The following is a 27,970-nucleotide window of genomic DNA, read 5'->3' on the forward strand; positions in this document are numbered from 1 at the left end:
TTGTCTTATATTTAATATAGTATATCTTAAGTTTAAACCATAACCGCATGCTGTCCACTCAAGTGGACATCTGAAGATCTCTTTGAAAAATTTGTAAAAAAATAAAATAAAAATCAATTCTTGTTTTTCATGCCCTAAGAGCAATAAAAACACATAGGAAAAAAAATCCTGATTGAGGACTGAGGTTATCATAATTCATGCATGAAAGGGTTAAAAAGGCTTACCAGCGTCTTACTGAGGAAACTGAGGAGTTTTAATATTGAAAAGGACATTCTGATAGTTGTGTATAAATCACTCAGTGTCAATCATTATCAATCATAAAATACAAAGTGACTAAACCCATTATGTATCCAAACTATTAGTTAACTATGAAATGCTTAGCTTACACCTTTTATTTAACATGTTTCAAAAATTCAACATTTATTTTTCAGTAACTGGCTAGAAAGATAATGACACTTACAATGGAATAGCATTCATGCATTACTTCCTCACAAAAACTACTCACAGGAATTATCAGACGTTCGTCCATCCAGAACAGCCATTTGAATTTGAACAACTCTCCAATAAAGAAATGCCGTCGTGTGTTTCTGTTTGTCTCCTGACGAGGGCGCTGCTGTGTTATGGAAGACACTGGACCGGAAGCGGCCTTGTGAGTGAGTGATAAACACACACAGTTACACTTTGGCTAATAATAATAAAAAAGGCACATGTAGAGCAAAATTTATTTATATTTTACTAACAACTCTATTCATAGAAATACAAATTAGTGGGTTAATTGTCACAATTGTGTTAAAAATAGAAAAATATCTATCTATCTATCTATCTATCTATCTATCTATCTATCTATCTATCTATCTATCTATCTGTCTGTCTGTCTGTCTGTCTGTGTGTGTGTGTGTGTGTGTGTGTGTGTGTGTGTGTCTGTCTGTGTCTATCTATCTGTCTGTCTGTGTGTGTGTGTGTGTCTGTCTGTGTCTATCTATCTATCTATCTATATGTCTGTCTGTCTGTGTGTCTGTCTGTCTGTCTGTCTGTCTGTCTGTCTATCTATCTATCTATCTATCTATCTATCTATCTATCTGTCTGTCTGTCTGTCTGTCTGTGTGTGTGTGTGTGTGTGTGTGTGTGTGTGTGTGTGTGTGTGTGTCTGTCTGTGTCTATCTATCTGTCTGTCTGTGTGTGTGTGTGTGTGTGTCTGTCTGTGTCTATCTATCTATCTATCTATATGTCTGTCTGTCTGTGTGTGTGTGTGTGTGTGTGTGTGTGTCTGTCTGTCTGTCTGTCTGTCTGTCTGTCTGTCTATCTATCTATCTATCTATCTATCTATCTATCTATCTGTGTGTGTCTGTCTGTCTGTCTGTCTATGTGTGTGTGTGTGTGTGTGTGTGTGTGTGTGTGTGTGTGTGTGTGTGTGTGTGTGTGCCTGTCTGTCTGTCTGTATGTATGTGTGTGTGTGTGTGTGTGTGTGTGTGTGTGTGTGTGTGTGTGCCTGTCTGTCTATCTGTGTGTGTCTGTCTGTCTGTCTACATGTCTGTCTGTCTGTCTGTCTGTCTGTCTATCTATCTATCTATCTATCTATCTATCTATTTATTTGTCTGTCTGTCTGTCTGTCTATCTATCTATCTATCTATTTATTTGTCTGTCTGTGTGTGTGTGTGTGTGTGTGTGTGTGTGTGTGTCTGTCTGTCTGTCTATTTATTTATTTATTTATTTATCTGTCTGTCTGTCTATTTATTTATTTATCTATCTATCTATCTGTCTGTCTATCTGTCTGTCTGTCTATTTATTTATTTATCTATCTGTCTGTCTATCTATCTATCTATCTATTTATTTGTCTGTCTGTGTGTGTGTGTGTGTGTGTGTGTGTGTGTGTGTGTGTGTGTGTGTGTGTGTCTGTCTGTCTGTCTGTCTATTTATTTATTTATTTATTTATCTGTCTGTCTGTCTATTTATTTATTTATCTATCTATCTATCTGTCTGTCTACCTATCTATCTGTCTGTCTGTCTATTTATTTATTTATCTATCTGTCTGTCTATCGTCCGTCCGTCTATCTATCTATCTATCTATCTATCTATCTATCTATCTATCTGTCTGTCTGTCTGTCTGTCTGTCTGTCTGTTTGCCCATAAATCAACTGAATAGGCAAAAGCTTTTAATGCACAAAACTGAACATTCATAATCATCGTTTTGATCTATCCAAAATATTGGGCAGTGATATGACATCAGATCCTCTGCCAGCTGTGGTGTTCCTGAACTAATCCCGAGACTCTCACTGATGTCAGTGTAGCGCAGTGCTCTCTGTCAGATTAATGCTGTAGTGCAGCACTGCCGTAATCTCTGCATCTGTTCCCTCACAGGATCAGGACACAAGCATTCTTTTGGAAATATCAAAATAATCATATCTAAGATCCTTAGTTCAACATCTAAAGTGATACATATGAAATAATAATAAGCAATAAATATAAAGGCTCCTCTTTTTTTCTGCTGTTTTACACTGTTGGTTAAATTTGTGAGAAATTATTAGATTATTTGAATAATCAAACATCCATCATTATTGCTTTTATTAATATAACCACAACATTAACAGTGATTGTTTACTGTATTTCACAGTACTTTTTAATCTGCTTTTTCAGTGATAAGAATGTAAGAAATTGACTAATAATAGCAGTTCAATGTTTCATAATATTCTTAAAGTCAGCATGAAACAGAAGTTACGCTTGTTTTTTTTTTTTTTTTTTTTTTTGTAGGGCGGGGCTTGATTTAGCCCGATTGGATGGTGGTAGTTTGCTATTGGCTGATCTCATTGTGAGTGACAGTTTGCCCCGCCCTCGCACAAGTAAACACATCATCAGAGGAGAGATGTCGCTGCAGTTATTCCGATTCAAGATTATTATGAGGAACATGAATTAAACAAAAACAATGATGTGCACAGATTCATCGTTTATAAGAAACACTGGAATATTGGCCCACATAAACAAAAAGAATTGTCCATTTTGATTTCATGCTGACTTTAAAGGCTATCGATAGTGGGATATGTCAGTAAAGTGACATGAAAATGGCGTCATTATTTACTCAGCTAATGTCAAACCAAACCTGCATGACTTAATTTTCCTAGCCTTGCTTCCGGCACTACAAGGCAAAAAAGAAACTCATATCAGGGTGTGGAACAAGGTGGGGGAGTAAATGATCACATACCGTTCATTTTTGCCATAGCTACTCCTTTAAAGTAAAGATTATGTAATGACAGTGTCAGGCATATCAACGTCTACATTTTTTTGCACTGAAAAACACAAATGTAAATCAGCAGAAGGAGGAATTCCTGTAGCACGTGTGACACAACTTTCAGCCGTTGGTGATGTGCTCATGCGGTGCTGCCGACGTCACTTCCGGGATGTTGTCAGTCAGAAGTGATCTCCGTCAAGCGCAGTCGTGTGTGTGTTTGTGTTCGTGTTTCCACTTCACCGCACTGGGTTCGAGAGGCAGAATGGGCCGGGATCTGTGTGTCCGGGGCGCACACTTGTTTTGACGGTAATGCAGAGAGGAAGACTCGTCCGGGGAAGCGGTTATATTGATGTTGCGGGGCGTTGTGTCGGTGAAGCGGGCTAGCTCACTGCGCTAGCTCCAGACAGGATGATTCGCTGGATCCGACAACAGCTGGTACGATCCTTTCAAACTAGTTTATTATTACACAATCTCACTGCTTTGGTGTTGCTTAGTCTTATCAGTGGGTTAGCGTGAAATGTCCGGCTAATTCAATCATTTCACAACTAATTAAATTACGTTTAATTAGACACAGGTTATCGTTTCGCGTTAAACGAATCGATTTATATGTTGTGAGATGTTTATTCTGAAGCAGGTGGTCAGATATGACATTATTTCACGAGGGTGTGAATAAAGAGTTAATGTACTGGTTTTGTTTTCTGGTTGTTTAAGGGGTTTGCAGCAGAGCTCGCGTGCAGCCCCTCGTGATTGCGGCTTGTTTATTTGGTTGTTTTGTCTGTTTATGTTTTGATTCTGTTGATGACAGTTGTATTTCATAAATCTACGGACTTTTTGTATGCACGAAATGTCACAAGTGATGCTTCTCATGCGCTTTAATCATATTTCTAAAAGTTTGAACTTGACTTGTTAGACTGTAAATCTGTTGAGATTGACTTGTTGACTGTAACTTACATGCTTTGCTTTGTTTGAACAAACAAACCGTAACTTACAAAATGCGTTAGATATCTGAAATATGCGGGCAGAATAGCCCTGTAGTGAATTCCTCTGTTCATCTGTCTTTTGATATATTTGTAATCTGTAGCTGTCAGATATACGTGGAGCAATATATTCCGTAATGGAAAAATATGAGATGGGAGGGGAAAAAAAAATATTTCAATGCTTTTGAGTTTTCAAAAACTGTTGCATTCTCTCGCAAACAGTTGCCTTTTCTCTCACAACTGAGTTCCACCAAGAAATTTAATTTGCTCGCAAAACTGTTGCGTTTCCCTGACAAACTTTGTGTTCACTCGCAATATTAGCATTTTCTTGCAAAACTGTTGCGTTCCCCTGACAAACTTTGCGTTTGCTCGCAAAACTATTGTGTTCCTTCCAAAAACTTTAGTTCGTTTGAAAAACATTAACGTTTTCTTGCAAAACTATTGTTCGTTTGAAAATCATTTGCGTTTTCTTCCAAAAACTTTGCGTTCGTTTGAAAAACATTAAGGTTTTTTTCCAAAAACTTTGCGTTCGTTTGAAAAATATTTGCGTTTTCTCGCAAAACTTTGTTCATTTGAAAAACATTTGCGTTTCCTCTCAAAACTATTGTGTTCCTTCCAAAAACTTTGCATTTGTTTGAAAAACATAAACGTTTTCTTGCAAAACTATTGTTCGTTTGAAAATCATTTGCGTTTTCTTCCAAAAACTTTGCGTTCGTTTGAAAAACATTAAGGTTTTTTTCCAAAAACTTTGCGTTCGTTTGAAAAATATTTGCGTTTTCTCGCAAAACTTTGTTCATTTGAAAAGCATTTGCGTTTCCTCACAAAACTATTGTTCCTTCCAAAAACTTTGCATTTGTTTGAAAAATATTTGCGTTTTCTCTCAAAACTATTGTGTTCCTTCCAAAAACTTTGCATTTGTTTGAAAAACATAAACGTTTTCTTGCAAAACTATTGCTCGTTTGAAAATCATTTGCGTTTTCTTCCAAAAACTTTGCATTTGTTTGAAAAACATTTGCGTTTCCTCTCAAAACTATTGTGTTCCTTCCAAAAACTTTGCATTTGTTTGAAAAACATAAACGTTTTCTTGCAAAACTATTGTTCGTTTGAAAATCATTTGCGTTTTCTTCCAAAAACTTTGCGTTCGTTTGAAAAACATTAAGGTTTTTTTCCAAAAACTTTGCGTTCGTTTGAAAAATATTTGCGTTTTCTCGCAAAACTTTGTTCATTTGAAAAGCATTTGCGTTTCCTCACAAAACTATTGTTCCTTCCAAAAACTTTGCATTTGTTTGAAAAATATTTGCGTTTTCTCTCAAAACTATTGTGTTCCTTCCAAAAACTTTGCATTTGTTTGAAAAACATAAACGTTTTCTTGCAAAACTATTGCTCGTTTGAAAATCATTTGCGTTTTCTTCCAAAAACTTTGCGTTCGTTTGAAAAACATTACGTTTTTTTTCCAAAAACTTTGCATTCGTTTGAAAAATATTTGCGTTTTCTCGCAAAACTATTGTTCCTTCCAAAAACTTTGCATTTGTTTGAAAAATATTTGCGTTTTCTCTCAAAACTATTGTGTTCCTTCCAAAAACTTTGCGTAAAGTTTGTAAAACATTAACGTTTTCTTCCAAAAACTTTTGTTCGTTTGAAAAACATTAACGTTTTCTTGCAAAACTTTGTTCATTTGAAAAGCATTTGCGTTTCCTCGCAAAACTATTGTGTTCCTTCCAAAAACTTTGCATTTGTTTGAAAAATATTTGCGTTTTCTCTCAAAACTATTGTTTTCCTTCCAAAAACTTTGCATTTGTTTGAAAAACATAAACGTTTTCTTGCAAAACTATTGTTCGTTTGAAAATCATGTGCGTTTTCTTCCAAAAACTTTGCGTTCGTTTGAAAAACATTACGTTTTTTTTCCCAAAACTTTGCATTCGTTTGAAAAATATTTGCGTTTTCTCGCAAAACTATTGTGTTCCTTCCAAAAACTTTGCGTTCGTTTGAAAAACATTAACGTTTTCTCGCAAAAACTATTGTTCGTTTGAAAATCATTTGCGTTTTCTTCCAAAAACTTTGCGTTCGTTTGAAAAACATTAAGGTTTTTTTCCAAAAACTTTGTATTCATTTGAAAAATATTTGCGTTTTCGCTCAAAACTATTGTATTCCTCCCAAAAACTTTGCGTAAAGTTTGTAAAACATTAACGTTTTCTCGCAAAACTATTGTTCCTTCAAGAAACTTTTGTTTGTTTGAAAAACATTAACGTTATCTCGCAAAACTTATGTGTTCCTTCCAAAAACGTTGCATTTGTTTGATAAACATCAACATTTTCTTCACAAACCTGTTGTGTTCTCTAGTCTAGAGAAATCAAAAGCACTGAAATGTTGTTTTCCTCCCACCTCATATTATTACCATCACAAATGTTTCGCCAGCGAACGGAAAGTTTGTCAGTGAATCTCTAAAGGTTTGCGAAAGAATGTGAAAGCGTCGAAATAATGTTTCCTTTGATTAATAAATGTATTTTCATGACCATAAAATACAATAAAACATCTTTGCTGTACTTCTACAGTTAGGCTATGCTTTAAGGAAGTGTTGCGTCAGACTTAGGCCTATGTGATGATGGTTAGCAGGTATAACTAATCAGTTTTCATTTGATATTGCTAATATGAGAATGATGTCATAGCATCTGCACCCAGTGTGTGAGCATGAGCATGTTGTGTTAATGTTCAAACAACAATAGCTTTGATTTGTAAATGTAGTATTTCCTCAATTAGAGAAAATAGTTCGATATTGTATATAGTTAGTGTAATATTTCCTTATTGTGATGACTTCTGCACTTCTCAGCCGGCTTACAGTAATTTACAGATGCTTCCAGAAGACTATAAAAAGTAAACCACTTATTTATCTGGTCTGTGTGTCTGAAGGTTGTTGTCTTGCCTCAGGAAGTGTGTTTTATTCAGTGGTGTTGTGAGACAGACTCTGTGGCTGCTAACCTGCTGTTGACTGTACACGTTTAGTGGAGGTGGAAAAAGCAGAACCACATCTCTGTTTTACTCATGATTCAGGTGTCTCTTCTTATCTGTAATTGGGGTTTGTACTGAGTATTTGGTGTATTTCTTATATAAAAAAAATGAAAATGCAATGGATGCCTGCAGGGCAGTGGTGCAATTCAAGAGTTTTCTGAACTTCCCTCATTCGACAGCACTGAAATGACAGACTTCCCAGTGTTTATTGTAATGTTAATGTTGAGTATGAGTCTTTTGTTCATATTATAGCTCAAGTTGTCACATTTCGGTGTAACACCTTGTGGATTCAGTGCCTCTCTCTTTTACACACATGATTGCGTGTCCTAAAAACACCTCTGGAGCATCAGTGCATCAGTGTCAGCCTTAAAGAGATCGTTCACCCCCCCCAACAAAGTTGTGTCGTTACTCACTCGCCCTCATGTTGTGCCAAACCCATAAGACTTTTGTTCATCTTTGAGATATTTTACACACTTTTACGCCGGAATGAGTTGTTTTTCGCAGTTTATTGGGCTTAATAACTTAAAATTAATAACTAAAAAATTATGTCAAGCAAGTCACACGTAACTGAAGTCTCGACAGCATTCGGCGGCATTATCAAAAGTAGCGATGGCCATAACACCGGGGAGTTTTATCACAATTAACAGCGTGCTATTAAATAAACGAGTCCATTGTCGAGCCGTGGTCATAGAGCATAGTGCTATTGTGAAATCACAAAGTCTGCGATTCACTTAAATAAGTGTATGCGCTGCGAGTTTCAGAGTGAAACGCAACACTTTATTTAAATGCATGCAGGTTACGTGTTTTAACAGTTTATTTTAAAGGGATACTCCACTTTTTATAGAAACTCTTAAATATCGAAACTCTTTGGTCATTTTTTTGAGAGAGATGCTAACGGTCCTGTCCGGTTCAATTCATTATGCTAAGCTATGCTAAAAGTGGTACTGCCAGACCCGGAGATCGGCTGAATGGATTCGAAAACGGTAAAACTCAACTGTTTAACTCTGGGGGAGTTGGAAAATGAGCCTATTTCCAAAAAAAGTGGAGTATCCCTTCAACAGTGTTTTATATAAACGCATAAAACCATGATTACTTGCTTTTGATACTTTATTTGAACCAATTATTATTGCCTCATTGTTATTATATATGTATTTTAAATCATTTTACAGGCTATTGTTCGCTTATGCGATAAAAAATTATCTGATAACTCCTCAATTTATCGTCAAAATAATTGACAGATTACTAAAATAATAGCCAATGACAGCCCTAGTTGCCATAAGTTACTGTATATTTACTGTGTTTTTCTTATTAGATTGACTAAATGCAGTGTTGGTGAGCAGAAGAGACCTCTCTCAACATTACTTTTGAACATTAGTGTGCATCAGTATGATCATGATTACAGCAGATGAGTGTTTATTTTTGGTGACGTGTGTGTTCAGGTGCTTGTTTCCGTCTATTATCACGTATGATTGGTTCATATCTAGAGGCCAGGATGTCTCTTAGATGCTTGGCTTTATCTAAGTCAGTAAACACCTACTAACCTCCCACTACATCCTAGCATTGTTGTGAGTTTTGCATAAGCAGCAACCACTCAGATTTTCTTCAGATTTGGAAACAAATCTAGCTTGAGTTGATCAGTTTACAGAGCTTTACTCCTCCTTCCATCCACCGCCTCATTAACACACGGCTGCTAATGTTTCTTCGTGTGTGTGTGAGTCACGGGAAGTGTGCGCTCGGAGTCAGAGCACTAAAGCCTAATGTGATCTGTTTGCTTTTCTGGTGCCGACGTCCTCTTACACAAGCTCATCTGCTGCCGTACCAGCTGTTTCCAGCACATCATGACTCGGAATAAACCATATAGGCTACATATAGTTTTTTTTTTTTTTTTTTTTTTTTCATAATATGTTTGTTTAATGTGATCATTATTCCATTGAATATATTTTATGTAAATGTGGCGAGATGTTCAATAACGTTGAGTGAATGCTCTTGGTCAGAGTGCCTGTCTGGTGAGGTATGAATGTAAATACGGTAGGAGGAGTGTGTATGTAAACAGACAGGACATCTGGTGTTTGTCATAATATTGGATCTGTGCATTAGATCCTGAAGTGTAACGGCAGCCGAATAGAGTCAAAAACAATTAATTTCCTCAAAATATACATTTTTAATGATAACTTTTAAACCTGTGTCCACCAAAGCGTATTTTTCACTCATCTGGAGTATTTTTCCAATTGTTTTCAATGGGAACGCCAGGAGCGTAACGAGGAGCTGAGCGTCTATTTCACTCTGAGCACTCGCCGTTTTTTACAGGTCGGCGAGAGTTGAAGAATGTTCAACTTTGGGTAAAACGCAGCGCTCATCACTGGCACTTTTTACCCAGCCGTCCAATCACAGTGGAGGAGGGGGCGGGGCTAATACCACACCGACCAACCGCCACATTCTGCTTGTACAACATCAACAGACGACGACAACAAGCATAATAACGGGGGAAAATCATTTTAAAACAAGAGCCAGAGAAAAAAAAAATTACATTGTATCGTCATTTTAATATAGGATCGACACAGAAACAAAATATGTGTGAAATGAGATACTAGTAACACTTTCGCGGATATTCCGTATCATAACAACGATTTTGTCAAACGTGTCATGCGTGAGACGCTGTGAAATACGCCAGCGCAGCGATTAAAGACGTGATTACATAGAAAACAATGGCACTTTCCAGACCAGGCCAACAGAAACACATAATACTGGCATTTGCATCATGTATCATTTATGCAGAGATATGGTGCCCGCATATATCTTCAATAAAGCCAGCTTGCAAAAAAAAAAAGATACAGGAAAAGTTGGTTCAAAATCGTGATTAAAATGGAAGTCGTGATAGAGTTTTTTGTCCATATCGCACAGCCCTAGTGTGGAGATAGATAGCCTTCTGACTGAACGTTCAATCGTTTTTTTTTTTTTTTTAAATATGCTTGTGTTTTGTGCAAGTTCGCCACGAGTGTGTGAGCGGATGACTGGCAGTTTTGTGCAAGTTCGCCTGAGTGTGTGAACGGATGACTGGCAGGTGCTCGAGGATCTAGACGGGTCACTCCAGGACGAGTCTGCGACGGCCCTCCTCAAGCCTCCTCATTAGCTGACACTTCCCAAATGAGTGTTTAATTAAAGGTGCTTTACTGGAGAGGCAGACTCATTCTTCATAACTGAAGTCACAGACGGTTACGCAATGCGCGGGGCAGATGAACGCCCTCTCGAACTGTCTCTCAGTAACTGGGAATTAAGAGTAAATGTAGACCGCATACTGAGGCCGTCACACAGCTGTGCGTTAGATTTATGTGTTGGTCTGCTTGGGTCATCGCACTGGATATTTACACACTTTGTGTACGGATCGGTTCTGAGAAGAGATGTGGCATCACTTGTTCTCCAATTAATTTGATATGCTTAGTTAGCCGCCTTGTTGTGCTCGTTTATTACTGCCTGAGTTTCATTATCTCTATAATGTGGATTATTAGCGCATGAGGGAAAGAAGCATTTTTCTATTAACACAAATAAAAGAACAGAGTCACGGGTCACAGAAACTGTTTTAGTTTTGTGCGTTACGGACCGGGTCCAATTATTGAAGTGTACTGGGTCAAATATTCTCAACTTTTCAAGTTAGACATAATTATGCATATTCATTATAAAAACATCCAAATACTAAGAAATACCTTCTTTGTTATTTGTTTTAGCTTATTCTAATGCTTGTTTTGTTTGGTTTTATAAGTCTTTATTGATTTTAAGTCTATTTATGAGTCTATATTGAAGTATTTATTGATTTTATAAGTCATCTTGAGAACCACTGCTTTTAGAAGTAATGCTAATTTTGTCCGCTATTTCCTGAATCCATCCTGCTTTGAAGAGCTCGAGCATTTAAAGTGACGGACGTCAAAACTGTTATAATAAACAGAACAATATCGTCCGCTAGTGTGAACGCTAATATAGTTATCTTTATAGTTACCGTGTAAACAGCTTTTAGTAATGCTGTATATTATATATTATTATACAAATTAACACACTAATTACTTTAGTGATTAAAAGTAATTTTACTTATGAAAAATGGAAGAAAAAAAAACTCTCCAAAGCTAAAATGGTGGAATTCAAATTGATGGACTTCAAAACGAAACGTCCATTCATTGCCATTATAAAGCTTGGAAGAGCTTGTTTTCGTCTGAAAGATGATGTCATACACCTAGGACGGCTTCAGGGTGAGTGAATCATGGGTTAATTTTCATTGTTGGGTGAACTATCCCTTTAATTCCAAATTATGTTAATGTTTTAAAAAGGTCAATGAACATTTTCATCATATTTTTCATCAAATTAAAACTTGGAAGGCTGCAGCACTGCTTATTAGGAATATGTCCTTATCTAAAAGAAATATTATGCAAAAGACTAGGGGTGTAAGTTAACGGTTCACAGAATTCACGTTTCGGTACGTTTTCGATACAGCAAAAAGAAAGAAATGCCAGAGAAATTTCCTTGATTTAAAAATGAATAATAATTAAAAGAAGAAGTTTGCCTACATCTTGAAACTTTGGGGGAAATCTTCGAAGGATGAACAAATAACGTTTTGGTAATCACATTAAAAATAACATTTAAGTATGATAATATTTGAGTGCTGGAAAAAGATGTGACGTATTTACTATTCCTGCCACACTTCCATGGTTACAGTCAGTGTTACTACAGTAAATCCATGGTGAATGTTGCAGATCTGTGGACTTAAAGCCTATAATTCATCATTATATTCATTATATTACTTCATTCATGTCACAGTGTTTCTCCTGGTTTCCACATCAGTGCCGTTTGATCTAACGGAGATCTACGGTTAATAACGGGGGAAAGTTGAATGCTTCTCACTAGATCTCGCAGTGGCGAACTCAAATGTTTACTTCACTGGATCTCTTAGTGCTGCGTAGGAACAGTGTTTGATCAAGATCGGCTCGCGCTGCACTGACATTGATGGGCCAAACTCATAAACGGTCCAAAATAATGAGTTTCACTCTGCTTTCATTACGTTTGCCATTTGATGTTGGGCAGTGATGTGGTGGTCGCGTCAGATTTTGGTCGTATTGGCAGGAAAAATTATCCAACGAATCGTTCGGTTTGTAATGCGTAGCGTACCGAACGGCTCAATGTGAATACGTGTATCGTTACACTCCTACAAAATACCTATTTCAAACAATTGCTCATCCACTGATTAATACAAAGCAATTCAAACACAGATTAAAATGTGTCCAACTGAACGGAAGATTCTCCACAGAGTTGGTTGTGATATTATGTTTTTAAAAATGCAGGTTATATATATATATATTTTCCCTCGATAATCCATTCCTCTTTTTCTCGTACATCTTTATACTGAAGAAAAGATCTGTCGTTACTTCTGTCTGATTGTGGCGAAATATGTGGTGTGCCCAGGCGGCTTACTTGAGTTTGGAGATCTTCCTTCCTCAAACTCTATTTTTGTATGCATTCTTTAAAAGTATTTAGTTCACTCTCCTAACAAATCTGTGAATCAGTGAAGTTGGGTTGGTAATCACAGCACAGTTTTGAGAAAAGGAGCTCAAGATGTTCATGTTGGCACACAGAATGAGTTCCAGCGTCTTGGAAAGTGTGGAGGGGAAATGGAGCGGATGAGTCCAGAGATTCAGACTGTAATTGAATGCATGTGTTGCCAATGGGGTTGGATGACGTGGCGAGATTTCCCTGCCTTCTCTGGGCTTGATTCAGTGGAAGACACACACCAGCTGGTCAGATTTCAGGAGAACGATTTGCATAAAGCACCAGGTGGACTGAGAGTTTGTGTCTATGCAAAGAGCCGTCACATGCTTTTGGTGTTCAACATCTCTCCCCCCCCCCCCCCAAAAAAAACAATTTCTTAAGAATTTTCTCATCATTTTGTCTTAAAAGTGTGGTGAAAACAGGTTTATTGTCAATAGTGTGGTGATGCATGAAGCACAGCTCACACTGAAGTCACTAACCAAACATCTTTCTGCAGGTCGACACGCCCAACTATTAGTGGATTACTATTAGAAAGACTGGATTTCCCCTGTGAAATTTCTTTTTCTTTGCATAACACGTGTAGCATTACCTATTATTTACGTAAAGCAGCATCCGGACTCAAAGTAAGTGTGTTTTGGTGCACCACCACGGTGGGGCGATTGACCAGTTGACCGGCACAGCCCTACATTGGTCTATTTGAAATACACTGCACACATCAGCAAGTTTTGACCTCAAGTCTACTCTAGACAGTTGTGATGAAAATATTGTCCACTTTTCTATGATTGTTATGGTGATCTGCCACCGATGATCTGGGAGTCTTTAGCAAGAACCATACCAAAGCCTCTTATTTTCTTTAAAATGTATCTTAAATTTATCTTAATTCCCCTGATTTCCACACACAGTCCAAGTCTGAGAGTCTCTTATGTGCGTCTGGCCCGCGTCTGAAAGCAATAGCAATTCAATAGTAAGTGATTGAACTCTCGTGTGCCGTGAAAGTGCTCCCCATAATGAATTGTTTGCTGCACACTAGCTGAATTAATAATGACTTTGGCTGAGCGTTATGTGTGGCCATCAGGCTCTCAGCTTCAGCTCACCATTTTTCCATAAGCTTTAAGATTATATCGCTGTTTCAGCAACATATATGTGACTCTGGACCACAAAACCAGTCACAACTCGCACGGGTTTATTTGTGGCGATAGCCAACAATACATGTGCGGGTCAAAATTATTGATTTTTCTTTTATGCCAAAAATCATTAGGATGTTAAGTAAAGATCATGTTCCATGAAGATATTTTCTAAATTTCTTAACGTAAATATATAAAAATATATATTTTTGTGAGTGGATGCAGCACAATCGTGAACATAAATGGACAACTTTAAAGGCAGTTTTTCTCAATGTTCAGATTTTCCAATAGTTGTATCTCGGCCAAATATTGTCCTATCATAACAAACCATACAGATGATGTATAAATCTCAATGTCCAAAAATTGACTCCTGTGACTGGTTTTGTGGTCCATTTTAGTAAAATAGGCTCCTCCCACAACGTTCTTTTTGCCTCCCTTAGCGACCGTGAATCGAAAGTTCAACTTTTTTTCGATAATTATTCTTTGAATTTCCATTGAGTTTCGTTCCGATCAACCTCCGTTAACCTGGTCTAATAGGTGCTCAAACTTCATTGGCCGATGGCGGCCATGTTTTTCGAGATACGCCAATGTCCTCATAAACATAAAAATGGCGCCTTGGACCAAGACACTGCATACCAATTTTCAAGTCAGTCGGACTAACGGTCAGGTGGTCATAACCCTTTTCATGTTTTTTTTCATGTTATAGCGCCACCTAGTGTTCAATCGTTTTTCACCCGATCGGAACCAAACCAGTGCAGGAATGTTCAAAATTGCGTTATATATTGCTCTAGATGAAATGTTGACCATGTTGTTGATTTCTCTGGCCTGACCCGTCTCTCCTCATCTCTTCCAGGGCTTTGACCCTCCCCATCAGAGTGACACACGCACCGTTTACATAGCAAACAAGTTCCCACAGCATGGCCATTATATTCCTCAGAGGTTTGCAGACAACAGGATCATTTCCTCCAAGGTAAGAGAGCAGATCTACAGTCATTTGACTCACATGTGCATGTGTTTCAGGAGAATTTGACAGTGAAATCCTCCACACTGTTGTTGTTTTCTCTCTATAGTACACCATATGGAACTTTGTGCCCAAGAATTTGTTTGAGCAGTTCAGAAGAATTGCCAATTTTTATTTTCTCATCATCTTCTTGGTTCAGGTAAGCTCTCAGTTCACTCATAACCTAACTCATATTCACAAGATGCGAATTGGGAATGCAAATTACACGGGTATATATGACTTGTGCATCTGATTTGTGCAATTAATCTAATTTTGTGAATACAAATGTGGTTGTGCATTTGCAAATCATAGTTTGTGAACATGACTTAGTTTGAATAAATTGCTGTTTGCAAATACACAAGCTTTCTTGTGAATGTGAATTAGCTTGCAGATTTGTCACCAATATTTTGTAAATAAATACATTTGAGGCTATTTTAGCTCCATAATCCTTAGTTTGAATAGATAATGCGGGTTCAGCATCATCAGTGTTGGATGTTTTCCAGTAAGTAAAGATTATGTTCACTACAAACACCGCAGTCGTGTGTTAAAACACAACACGACAACAAGCGCTGGTCATCTCTCAGTCTCTCTGTGTCATAAAAGAGCAGGAAATAACATATGTTGCTCTAAATATGTGTTATTTTACTTAAAATTGTAGTATAATGTACAACATTTTTAGGGCTAATATAATTACTTAAAATATCGGAAAATGGGTTGAGTTTCAGAGCTGACAAAGAATATTATATGTAACTTTGTTCTACATTACGGAGAAATGCTAAACCAGAATAATGAGACTTACAAATGTAAATTAACACAGCACAGCACACCGGCAAAAGTATTGATTATGAATGTGTCGGGAAAACAGCAAAGAGACTGTGAACATTTTAATAATGTATTAATAAATCAGTGTCTTCTGAGTCAGTGTCGGCTGCAGAGATAATAGAGAGACATGCTAAACATACTAATTCAGCTTCCACTCTCCGCACAAACACTAGGATACGTGCTTAATAATAGCGCACAACATTTTCTAAGTTAGCATTAACATAGGAGAGCTGCCGTATAAAATGGCTAACGTTAGGCTACGACGTGCATGTTTCAAATGTAAGCCATGTTTGAGGTCAATCGATCTTAAATGCACATGTTAAACATGTTTCCTTGTTCTACCAAAGGACATGTCTGTGGATAGTGTATGGCACTGAACACTGTCTCTAACCAGATACACTCTCTCTCCCCCACAGTTGATGATTGACACACCCACTTCCCCTATAACTAGTGGGCTTCCCCTTTTTTTTGTCATCACAGTAACTGCCATCAAACAGGTGAGCACATGAGCGTTCTCCAAATGTGCCGTTTTGACAGCTAATGCGTGACGTGTAGACAGTGTGATTGGAGGATAACCATGTAGTTGTGTTTTTTTTCATAACCCTGCTCACACACACGCAGGGGTTTGAAGACTGGCTGCGGCACAAAGCTGATAATGAAGTGAACGGAGCACCTGTGTTTGTTGTGCGCAGCGGCAGTCTGGTCCAGACCCGATCCAAGAACATCCGAGTGAGTTCAGGCCAGCGCCACTGCTAACAGACGTTCAGAAAACACCTCATACTTGCTGTCATGTTAATAAGCACAGTGGATCCGTTGTATGATGCCATGTTGGTTGATCTTCCTCACTCTGAAGTTCACCCTGTGTTCTTGTAGGTCGGTGATATTGTGAGAGTAGCCAAAGATGAGACGTTTCCTGCAGATCTGGTGCTCTTATCATCGGACCGGGCCGAGGGGACGTGCCACATCACCACTGCTAGCCTGGACGGAGAAACCAACCTGAAGGTCTGCTTTCTGCTCATGAACACTGGACTTATCAGAGCGCTTAATCAATCAACATGTGACTTTTCACTCTCAGCGATATCCATATCCAAACAAGGCACTTTGTGTGATTCTGACTGATTCTGCTGTCAGGTGTAACGGTTAGACTGAGTTAGCGATGCACTGAAATTTTGGTGAAATTGGTTTCGGCCCAAACCGCAACTTTTCAGTTTTCGGAAATGGAAATTTTATTGATGGAAGTAGTGACGTTTAATTAGCGAATCTCCGATTTTCTTGATTTTAATCGATACTGATATGGATTCTTAAATCTCAAGATCAATCTTTAAGTCTATAAGCTAGTTTTAGGGGTTGAAGCGTGTAGCGATGAAACCGTATTGTAATAAGCCATGATTATGAAGCCGAGATTATTTCAAAAACCAGCTTTCGCAAACTAGTCCTAGGCTTTTGGCTCAACCTCGATAAAACCCCTGCAGCACGATTCTCGGGACTCTCTAGGTCAATATTTATCACACAAAATATGTAACTTTGGCTTTTTGATAACTATAGCTGGGGCATTTAGAAAATAGGCATAGCCAAGTCCACCCCAAAAGTCTATCAATCCTAAATGAAAACTCGAAAATATGTGAGAACATGCGACATATGTTTCTAAACAAGCATGCACACTTTAATGGGGATCGGCCCATAGTTGAGGCTATAACTGTTAAAAAGCTTTAAAACCATATTTTCCTCTGTAAATTGGCTGTAAATGGTCTTTTCCATCAATTATCTTGGTGGTTACAGGCTAGTTAAAGAAAACATTATACCTTTTTACGCTTGTGCTTAAAGGCCTTAAAACACTTGAACCCTGATAATTGCTGCTCTGTCTCTGTTTAGTTTCTGTTTTTTTACATAAAACTAAACATTAATTGTATCTCACCTGACATAGAATAAACGCATTAAGCTTTGCTACTGTTAATATGAAACATCTCAGCTTTTAAATTCTGTCTGTTTATCTCGGACCACAAACAAGAAATACTTTTTAATGTGTCGTGACGGATCGCAGTAGCGCCTCAGTTCAAGCGGCACGTGAACCGATCATCTCTGCCTCTTTACTACTAGTTACAGCACCAAATACACATGAAGGAACATCACAATGTGGAAATATACAGAACAACTTACTGAAAACTGTCATGTCTCATGATCAGTGTTTCAACCGCAGAAAGAGGTCAATAAAACAGCTTGTAAGCATATCACTCAACGTCACATTTACCTCAGGAAAGTCATTCAATGCCCATAAACGTATTACTTCGCTAGAAAGAATAACTCATGAGAAGAGCATTCTGACAAATAAATGCACTATATTATATATTCATTATAAAATATTAATATTTTATTATTATTTTATTAATATTAAATATTAATATGTAACTTATGTGCCTGATGTCCAGCTACAGTAGTATAGCATGTGTGTGTGTGTGTGTGTGATCTAACGCTGGATCTGCTGATGTGCAGACCCATTATGCGGTGCCAGAGACGGCGGTGTCTCAGTCGGTGTCGCGGCTCGAGTCTCTGCAGGCCGTGGTGGAGTGCCAGCAGCCGGAAGCTGATTTATACAGGTGACATCACTCACACACAGCTTCACACTCATACTCATCCACGTTTGATTGTATAAGTGCTGACACAGCACATTCTCGCTTATCAGGTTTGTCGGGAGAATAACAGTAACCCAACAAGGAGAGGAGATAGTCAGGTAAGACATCTGAGATCAGCACGCTTTTCACTGGATGATAGAAAGGCTCAACACAAATGTATTTGAATATCTATTAAATAAATGTAAAAATATTGATTTCTTTTTAAATATGTTTTTTATTAAGTATTTAGGTTATTTATTTATTATTATTTTATTTTTTTTGTTAATCTTTTCAGACCTTTAGGACCAGAAAACCTCCTGCTTCGAGGAGCAAGATTAAAAAACACCAAAGAAATATTTGGTACGGCATTATTTCTTTCCAACTTAGGACATTTAGAGTCGACATTAATTCAAAATGGACCATATCTACTTTCATAATATATGTTTGCGAATTACACCACAAAAAAAGTGAATTTTTTCCTTTTCTGCTGACATCTCAGTTCTCGACCTCCTGTCCTTCTCTATGAGTGGGTGAACATTTAAGAGGAGTAAGGATAGGGGGAGTTAATATTAGCATGTATGCTGTAATTTGCTTTGATGCTGGAGTATAACTGGTCTGGCATCATGCAGGTGTGGCGGTGTACACGGGCATGGAGGCCAAGATGGCTCTGAACTACAAGTGCAAATCCCAGAAGAGATCTGCGGTAGAGAAGTATGCGCTCCCATGCTCTCCCTCTGCAGTTCAGTGATGCTCCGTTATGGCTACATCATCTCTCTCGTGTCTCTTGTGCAGATCCATGAACACGTTTCTCATCATCTACTTGGGCATTCTGCTGTTTGAAGCCATCCTCAGCACGATCTTGAAGTACGCCTGGCAGGCCGAGGACAAGTGGAACGAGCCGTTTTACAATCGCAAGACTGATCAGGAGAGAAACAGCAGCCAGGTCACTTTAATAAAGCATTTACACTTGGCTCATGATGGTTATATTAGTACTAGTGCTGCCAATTAATAAAAAAATATTAGTCTTTAATCGCATTTAAAAACACTCATACTAATACAGCTACTGACTAAAGGCCCGTTCACACCAAGCACGATAACTATAAAGATAACGATAAAGGTAACTATATATGCGTCCACACCAACGACCGATAACGGTCTTTTTATTCTAAGCACGCGCGCGCCTGGATGATCCAGATCCATTTTAAATGCGCGAGACCTTTAAATTAGAGTGGATTCTGATTGGCTGTAAGTGTTTTATCGTTCGACAGCTGGAAAAAAATCGTTCTGAAAGTGATCCCAACGATATCGTTCCTCATATCTTTATCGTTATAGTTGTGGTGTGAACTCTGTTATTCTTTAATATGGAGAACGATTTTTAGAATTATATCTTTATCTTTATAGTTATCGTCCTTGGTGTGAACGGGCCTTAACTCTAGCCAAAGGATGACAGAAAAAAACTGATGCTGCGTTAAATATTTTAACGCGTTAAACTGAACATAAATGTATTGCATGCGTTAAGGTTGACAGCCCTAATTATTACCAGAGCCCATCTACGGAGAGCCTGGCCACTCCCTATTAAGTCCTATTGTACCGAATTTTGGTTGTAGTACCACCAGAGTTCCACTGGGGGCGATCGCCCATGAGTGCAAAATGAATGGGAGTCTATGGAGCTAGACGGCTAAATTTGTCTCTTTCACCCGATTGCCGTTGAGAAATCTCAGATTTGATTGTAGGTTTTGCAAGTTCAACATGGGTTATAGGTCGAAAGTTGAATGAACGAGTACTTATGTCCTTTCGATTTCTTACAGGTTGAGTTGTTGTTGCCCATAACACGCTAGCATTCTGCTAATGAACGCTGATTGGTCAGTGAAGGACTGATTACGACCAGAGATACCGCTTGATGGTCTTTTAAAACAAACAAAACAAAAACTCTTCTAGCACGTGTGTTTACCTGTGTCAGCTGTGTTGTCGATGCCTCGAGAGAAAAGAAAGTGCAGAGCGCGAAAGCACCAAAGTGACTGAAGGATTGCCGTAAAGCAGTATCTCTGGTCGTACGATGTGTATGATGTCACTGACATTTTAGTGACTCTAAAAAATCTAACACCCAGCAATGTGTAATTTCTTTGCATCTCCTTTCGAATACAACATTCAAATTACTAGACAAAAAATTATATCCTGAGAAAAGTGGATTTTGAGGGGTATAGCGCCATAGACCTCCATTCATTCTGCACTCGTCCTGTGAGCGCCCTCATATGGAGCCAGAGTGGAACTGCAACCAGTTCAGAAGCCGGAAGTGTACTGGGAGTGGAAGTTCTCGCCTTATTAGACATTCTCTGTTATTACATTTGAAGAATTACACTTTAGCATAGGTGGCAGCTGGCGGCTCTTTGATGGGCCCAAAACTAGAAGGTTTTATTCAAGTTTGGTGGCGATTTTTCTCCTCACAGATTTTGAAGTTTATTTCTGACTTCCTGGCGTTCCTGGTGTTGTACAACTTCATAATCCCAATCTCGCTGTACGTGACTGTCGAGCTGCAGAAGTTTCTGGGCTCTTTCTTCATTGTTTGGGACTTGGATCTATACCATGAAGAGAGTGACCAGAAGGCTCAGGTCAACACGTCAGACCTCAATGAGGAGCTGGGCCAGGTGTGTGTGTGTGTGTGTGTGTGTGTGTGAGAGCTGTTTGGCCAGCTGATGAGTGAGATGAGTGAAACTATACTAATGTTGCGCCCGCAGGTGGAGTATGTTTTCACGGACAAAACGGGAACCCTCACTGAGAACGAGATGCAGTTTAGGGAGTGCTCCATCAACGGTATCAAATACCAGGAGATCAACGGGAAGCTCGTGCCCGAAGGAATGACAGAAGATTCCCCAGACGGATCGGTGCCTTGTTTGGTATGTCTTCATGTCTGATACAATTCTGTTGGTGAGGATAGTGGCGCAGAAATTACACACTTCACCTTTAATTTAAGATTAGCCATTTCATTTTCAAAATGATCTTTTTATTAATTATAGCCACAAGCAGCAGTTATCTGGGTCAAAGCACAATTGAAAGACATTACCAAAATAGCAAAAAGAACTGGTCCTGTGGATGCTATGTGTTTGCTACACCTGTGTATAAGTCACAGTTGCACTATTAGGAGTTTAAGATTTATTTACAGCATTGGAAATTCATGAAGTTTGGCAGGTATCCTCCGAATGTGTCATGAAGTTTGGATGATGTCTTCGCAAATTAGTCAGTATTCGCTGGGGGGCGTGGCCAAGTGTGCCCAAAAGCCTATCATTCCTAGAGGAAAACGCAGCACATGTGAAACATGATTCTAAAAGCACGCAAACTGTTATGGAGATCGGGCCATAAGTGAAAGTTTTAAAAAACATATATTTCCTTAGTAAATTAAATGTACTTAAAGGGATACTCCACTTTTTTTGGAAATAGGCTCATTTTCCAACTCCCCCAGAGTTAAACAGTTGAGTTTTACCATTTTCGAATCCATTCAGCCGATCTCTGGGTCTGGCGGTACCACTTTTAGCATAGCTTAGCATAGATCATTGAATCGGACAGGACCATTAGCATCTCTCTCAAAAAAATGACCAAAGAGTTTCGATATTTTTCCTATTTAAAACTTGACTCTTCTGTAGTTACATCGTGTACTAAGACCGACGGAAAATGTAAAGTTGCGATTTTCTAGGCTGATATGGCTAGGAACTATACTCTCATTCCTGCGTAATAATCAAGAAACTTTGCTGCCGTACCATGAGTCCAGCAGGCGTAATGATGTGACGCAGAGCCTGAAAATAGGTCTAATAGGTTAGACAAACTTAGTCCCGGTCACATTGGTGTTCGTTGATGTTCCAAAACAAGTAGCGTAGCGAAATACAGTTTCTGTCGTGTTTTATTTGCCATTTTGTAAGATCCCATTGATTTCTGTTGGAGGACTCATTGCTCGATGATATTACTGCGCTTCAGACTCAAATATCGAGCGGAAGTTTATACGCGGTTGTGAGGTATCTGAAAAAATAGTTCCACTATAGCAAATAACACGGATTGAAATCATACATTGCGCCGATATATTTGTTTTTAATCATCACCACTCGGCGAGTTGCACAGTTTTGAAAACGAACGTTAAGGGTTGTTTTAAGGACATGTTCGTGCATGACCGTAGCCAGCCACTCTGAAGCGGTCAAAGGCGACTCTAAACGAGTCAAAAAGTCGAGACCCATCGTCAACATTTCTGTGTCCACCACTCTAGTTCATCCAAAACAAACCAGAAAAGAGACTCAAAGTGCTAAATACTGGAATTATCCTTTAAAGCGCTTGAACCCTGATAATTGCTGCTCTCAATTTAGATTGCATTTAGATTATTTAGATGAAATATTCTCATTTTCTTGAGAAATGTTAAACTTTGCAGTGATCACATTCTTCAGCCATTCATGTTTTAAGCTGTATGTGTGTGTGTGTGTACATTTCAGAGCAGGGAAGAGGAGTTGTTCCTGAAAGCCGTCTCACTGTGTCACACGGTGCAGATCAGTTATGATCAAACAGATGGGCCGGGAGACCCGTTCTCACACGCCAATGGCTTCACGCCTCAGATGGAGTATTATGCCTCCTCTCCTGATGAGAAAGCACTAGTGGAAGCCACCAAGAGGTGAGATCACAGTGTCCATCTCACCGACTGCCAAACACACACTGTTGAAATATTTGATCACTGTTTGAAGAACTTTTGTGTGTGTGTGTGTGTGTGTGTGTGTGTGTGTGTGTGTGTGTGTTTGTGTGTGTGTGAACAATTCCTTTGACTGCAGGATGGGTGTCACATTCATAGGAAGCCATGGAGAAATCATGGAGATTAAAACATTTGGAAAAGCAGAGAAGTACGTCTAACTATAGCAACGTTCATTTTAGGCCGCTAAATGGGAGGCGGATATCTAAGGTTGTTTAGAGTTGTGTTTTGAACCGCTGTCGTTCCTCACGCAGGTACAAGCTCCTCCACGTCCTGGAGTTTGACGCGGACCGCAGGAGGATGAGCGTGATTCTGCAGACGCCCTCAGGCATGTGCCTCTGAACACGCATGCGCTGTTTATCAGCGAAAACGCACAGTTGCCTAATGATGTGCCGTCTCTCATCAGGTGAAAAGGTGCTGTTTACAAAGGGAGCCGAATCAGCCATCCTCCCCTACGCCAAGAGCGGCGAGATCGACAAGACCCGAGTCCACGTGGATGAGTTTGCTCTGGTGAGCGCTCGAGATCATGCTCTCATTCTTACTTTCTAGCTCAGTCTAGATGGTGATGCTTGCAAAGTGTCACTGTTGCTCATACTGTAAATGGTCAAATGGACAAACTTCAGTGTACAACTCGTCCTCATCAATGGATTTTCGGGCTTGTGGAGAAGTGTGGTATGTTAAGAACAGAATGACAGGTGTTGGGATCTGATTGATTGGCGTTTCTTGACGAAAATCCGCTGGGAAACTTAGTGACAAACTCCTAAAAAGACTGTTTTAGACTAATAATAGTGTATAATAGTATTCACACAGTTTTCGTTGTGATTGGCTTGACTGGAGTTACTTTAAAGAGCCTGTTTCATTCATTTGCACTCTCTTTAGAACGGTGGTATTTTAGTATCACTCTCAAGAAATATTTGTTGTATTCCCAAAAACAAGTCAGAAAATAAGTAAAGGCACAATATGTACGACTTTTGGATTAAAATATCCACAAACCACTAGAACAATGTTATAAATTTTGTTGACTTGTGTACTTACATCATCCTAAATGTTGATGATGAAAGAGAAATGAGCTATTTTAACCAGTGTAACGGCCCGTGTCATCACTGTTGTTGTGTCCGGCCGTCGCCATTTTGACAGTCAAAAATATTCGATCTCTGAATGCACCGTAACAGGGAGGAGAGTAACGATGGAAAGCTCCTAAAGCTTAGTTACATATAAATTCACGGATAATTTTGGTCGTTAGTGAAAATCAATATTGACCTTGTATTTGAAAAAGGATCCTTATATAAGAAGTCGGTTCATTCACATTCGGAGATCGACTATTTTTGACTGTCAAAACAACAACAGCGACAGTGAGTTGTTCAAAATCTTTCTTTTTAGTAAACTCTGTGTACACAAACAATGTTCTCAGTGCTGGAGTTCATGTGTAGAGCCCCTGGTGATACTTCCAGCACAGTTTCATGTTGTGTCGAGCCTTCTTAGTGTTTTAAAAATAGCGATTTTTGATGCTATCATAGTCGTGCCCCAAGCACTCCCATTCACAAGGCAATTTGACCGAAAACGAAAATACGGTCAAACTTAAAAGTGGCGTTTCCATCCTAATTATGCTTTTAGACGAAAGTTTGCCTCGGGCAGATTAACAAAAAGACCCCAGGTTGCATTTTGGCGAGAGTTACGCTTTAAATCCACGCTCATTCACTGCGTCATCAAGCTGTGCCCGTGTTATTGTTTAGAATAAGTGGCGAAACTTGCACACTGTGCCTTTTAAGAAAATTTTTATTCTTAATAATGTTTAGTGATTCCGTCCCCAGAACATCATCGAGATTTGGGCTGAACTACCTAGAGACACACTAGCAATCATCTCAGAATGCCCGAGCCTCCTCTCTCAAGCATGGGTGTGCGAGCACCACTTTCATCACAGCGCTTAAAAGTTTATTTGGAGTTTCGAGGTCTGGTCTGAGGTCAGCTTTTCTAATTCAAGTGATGCAGTTAATTAGCTCAGTTTGGTGTCCTCGTTATCAGCTAAACCCATGAGAGTGTCTCCAGACCCACATCACCACTGTCTGTCACATGGTAGCGCACACACACACACACACTGGGCAGTCCCACAGGATTGCATTGAGACTCATGGGATGTTTCAGACACAACAGCCTCATTGAAATGCTCCTCCATGCGCTGAACGCTCCCAGTGACTGTGCTTAAAAGCATTAACTTAATTATGGATGTGGATCTCAAGATTGTGGCTTCCAAGCAACGTCTGGGCCAGCAGTTCGCTGTCCGTTCCCCTTTGCATCAACTTTCGTATTACATTATTGTGTGTATAATTTAGCGGATTTTATCCTCCGTTTGGACACAAATCAGTAAAATGGAGAAGTTTCCGAGAAACTTTTTGCCAGCGCACTAAATGATGTTCATGCTGGGTTTCCTGCGTGACTTTTGCAGAAGGGTTTGCGGACATTGGTGGTGGCCTGCAGGCACTTCAGTGCGGATGAGTATCGGGAAGTGGACCGGCGGATCCATGAGGCCAGGACGGCTCTGCAGCAGAGAGAGGAGCGACTGGTGGAGGTCTTCAACTTCATCGAGAAAGACCTGGAGCTGCTGGGAGCGACTGGGGTGGAGGACAAGTGAGTCAGCCACACACACACACACACACACACACACACAAGAATGAGGTGGAGACTGATGTCTCATACGTACAAGCAAATTCACGCTGGTCAGATGAGGTTTTTAAATGAACATCATTATAATAATTAATACTTTTGACTAATCCCTTTTTTTTATTATTTAAAGGCTAAAAGGTGAGGTTTATCATTTTAGAAAACTGTTTTTGTTGTACTGTAAAGTTGTTTGTGGTCATTTTAAGGTTTGAATGCTACTACAGATCTCGCTGTTCCCCTCGCATATGGAGAACATTTTATTCGTGTAGGTCTTTAAAGGTCCTAGAAAGGCATAAATGCTCCATTCTGACAACACTATGGATTTGTCTCAAGCCGTTATGGCTCAGCGTAGACGGCGTACGGCGGTCGAACGATATTAGCCATTAGCTGATACGTTTCCCCTGCTAGTGTCAGAAGCGGGACTTTTATTTTGACAGCGCTGAAAGTGAGCATTGTAGCCGTGTGACAGTGAATGGTGAACAGTCAGTGTGATAGTGACAGCGGTGTGATGCGTTCACACTCTTCCGACACTCGCTCCTGAGTCCTGACGATTGGACGGCCTCTCCTGCGTCGGGAACAGGAGCCAGCGGTGAGCCAGTGTGCGGCGGCGGCGGCTGGTGATGCGGTTTGACATGTCGCTGTGACTCACACAGCTCTCTGTGGACTTAAGGTCAGCCATCAATCTGTGTCTACATGCCAACAGCATCATCATTCAGACCGAGGAAGGCATGCAGGGACACGGGAACGTGTCTGGAATCAGGCTGAAGTGACCGTCGTTGGGATTCCCATGAGCCTTTTGACAAGCCATTAAAACTATTATACTACAGAGGCACATACACATCCTCCAGTCTACTCAATGAGCATCATGATCCTCACACACGTCTGACAGGTCATGTGATCCGCTTCACTGCGGATTCACTCAGCCCACCCAGATGAACACCAGTGTGAACTAGGGCTGGCAAAGGTTATCCAGTCGTAACAGAGGATGTGTACATATACAGGTCTGAGTACAGTAGCAAGAACTGCCCGTTTGAGTTTTAAAGGAGAGCACAACTCACACAGAAGTCACTTTGAAACCAAGCGTCTTTCTGTTGGTCAACATGGCGGATTCGTGCGACAAGCTGAGCCTGATTGTGAGCGTTGTCATCAGCGAGGCACTTCTCACACGTTACGCCTGTAGGGATCGGGATGGCTTGAGTTTGGCTTTGACAGGGATGAGCTGTAACTGTGTGTCCAGGGTTTAATCGGGCCTCAGGGAAAACAGCAAGCCTTGCTGTCTCTAGAGCAAAGCCAACACTTGTACTTAATGCATTTAATGTTTTCTAAATGAGATCTAGATCACTGAACCTGAGAAGGAAGTGGGCGGCTTTGACACTCGTGCTTATTTAGATTAATCCTAGATTTGGTATTTTGTGTTCATTGCAATGACAGTGCAAAACATTTAAGTATTAATTTTTAGCATTTTTTGTATAATGATCACAAATGAATATCATTGTCTTAATACGGTGTTAAACATGTTCCTTGACTTCTTAAGAAACCCCATATTAAAGGAATCATTCTATAATGTTTTATTAAATAACATAAAAAGGATTTGAATCTACACTGTTTTTCAGATACGTATGTGTGTGTGTATATATACATTTACCAGATGCCTGAAAACTCAGGGTATTTGGTGTACCACTTTAATTATAACCTTTTATTTAGTGGTTTAGTTTTCCCTGGTTAAGCATTAGTGGAAAAAAAAAATCTTAAAAAGCAAAGTAGTTAATAATTAACTGGAAACAGTGTCTTTATTTCATGTTATTGGTGAAAATACAAAAAAAAAATTAGACAAGTACATTTAAGAGTAAATATTTGATAATATATAAATATGTAATAATAAATAAAATTATAATTTTTGGTTCAAAATAAATGGTTTTATATATATATATATATATATATATATATATATATATATATATATATATATATTTATTAAGTTATTACAAGTAGGCTATATAAATAAATAAATAAATAAATAAATATATATATATATATATATATATATACATAAATAAATAAAATATATACACTTACCTAAAGGATTATTAGGAACACCTGTTCAATTTCTCATTAATGCAATTATCTAATCAACCAATCACATGGCAGTTGCTTCAATGCATTTAGGGGTGTGGTCCTGGTCAAGACAATCTCCTGAACTCCAAACTGAATGTCAGAATGGGAAAGAAAGGTGATTTAAGCAATTTTGAGCGTGGCATGGTTGTTGGTGCCAGACGGGCCGGTCTGAGTATTTCACAATCTGCTCA

General features: G+C 39.0%; 1 protein-coding gene across 2 annotated transcripts in view; it reads left to right on the forward strand.

The window, feature by feature from the left end:
• The first annotated feature begins 3,390 nt into the window (after window positions 1–3,390).
• atp11b (ATPase phospholipid transporting 11B) overlaps window positions 3,391–27,970 on the forward strand; it is a 54,543-nt gene continuing 29,963 nt past the window's right edge. The window contains exons 1-18 of one of the 2 annotated variants that reach the window (XM_084417996.1): window positions 3,391–3,658; window positions 14,713–14,829; window positions 14,930–15,019; window positions 16,098–16,178; window positions 16,303–16,410; window positions 16,555–16,683; window positions 18,172–18,275; window positions 18,362–18,409; window positions 18,586–18,650; window positions 18,920–19,001; window positions 19,083–19,233; window positions 20,738–20,935; window positions 21,026–21,184; window positions 22,760–22,935; window positions 23,090–23,158; window positions 23,262–23,335; window positions 23,414–23,517; window positions 25,450–25,631. In XM_084417996.1, coding sequence (XP_084274122.1) covers window positions 3,632–3,658; window positions 14,713–14,829; window positions 14,930–15,019; window positions 16,098–16,178; window positions 16,303–16,410; window positions 16,555–16,683; window positions 18,172–18,275; window positions 18,362–18,409; window positions 18,586–18,650; window positions 18,920–19,001; window positions 19,083–19,233; window positions 20,738–20,935; window positions 21,026–21,184; window positions 22,760–22,935; window positions 23,090–23,158; window positions 23,262–23,335; window positions 23,414–23,517; window positions 25,450–25,631 — 1,964 coding nt within the window. In that variant the 5' untranslated portion in view covers window positions 3,391–3,631. The remainder of the gene's footprint in view (window positions 3,659–14,712; window positions 14,830–14,929; window positions 15,020–16,097; window positions 16,179–16,302; window positions 16,411–16,554; window positions 16,684–18,171; window positions 18,276–18,361; window positions 18,410–18,585; window positions 18,651–18,919; window positions 19,002–19,082; window positions 19,234–20,737; window positions 20,936–21,025; window positions 21,185–22,759; window positions 22,936–23,089; window positions 23,159–23,261; window positions 23,336–23,413; window positions 23,518–25,449; window positions 25,632–27,970) is intronic. The other variant, XM_084417995.1, reaches the window with a different exon arrangement.

This window comes from Rutilus rutilus, assembly GCF_951802725.1.
Source record: "Rutilus rutilus genome assembly, chromosome: 8".
In the NCBI taxonomy this organism is placed as follows: Eukaryota; Metazoa; Chordata; class Actinopteri; order Cypriniformes; family Leuciscidae; genus Rutilus; species Rutilus rutilus.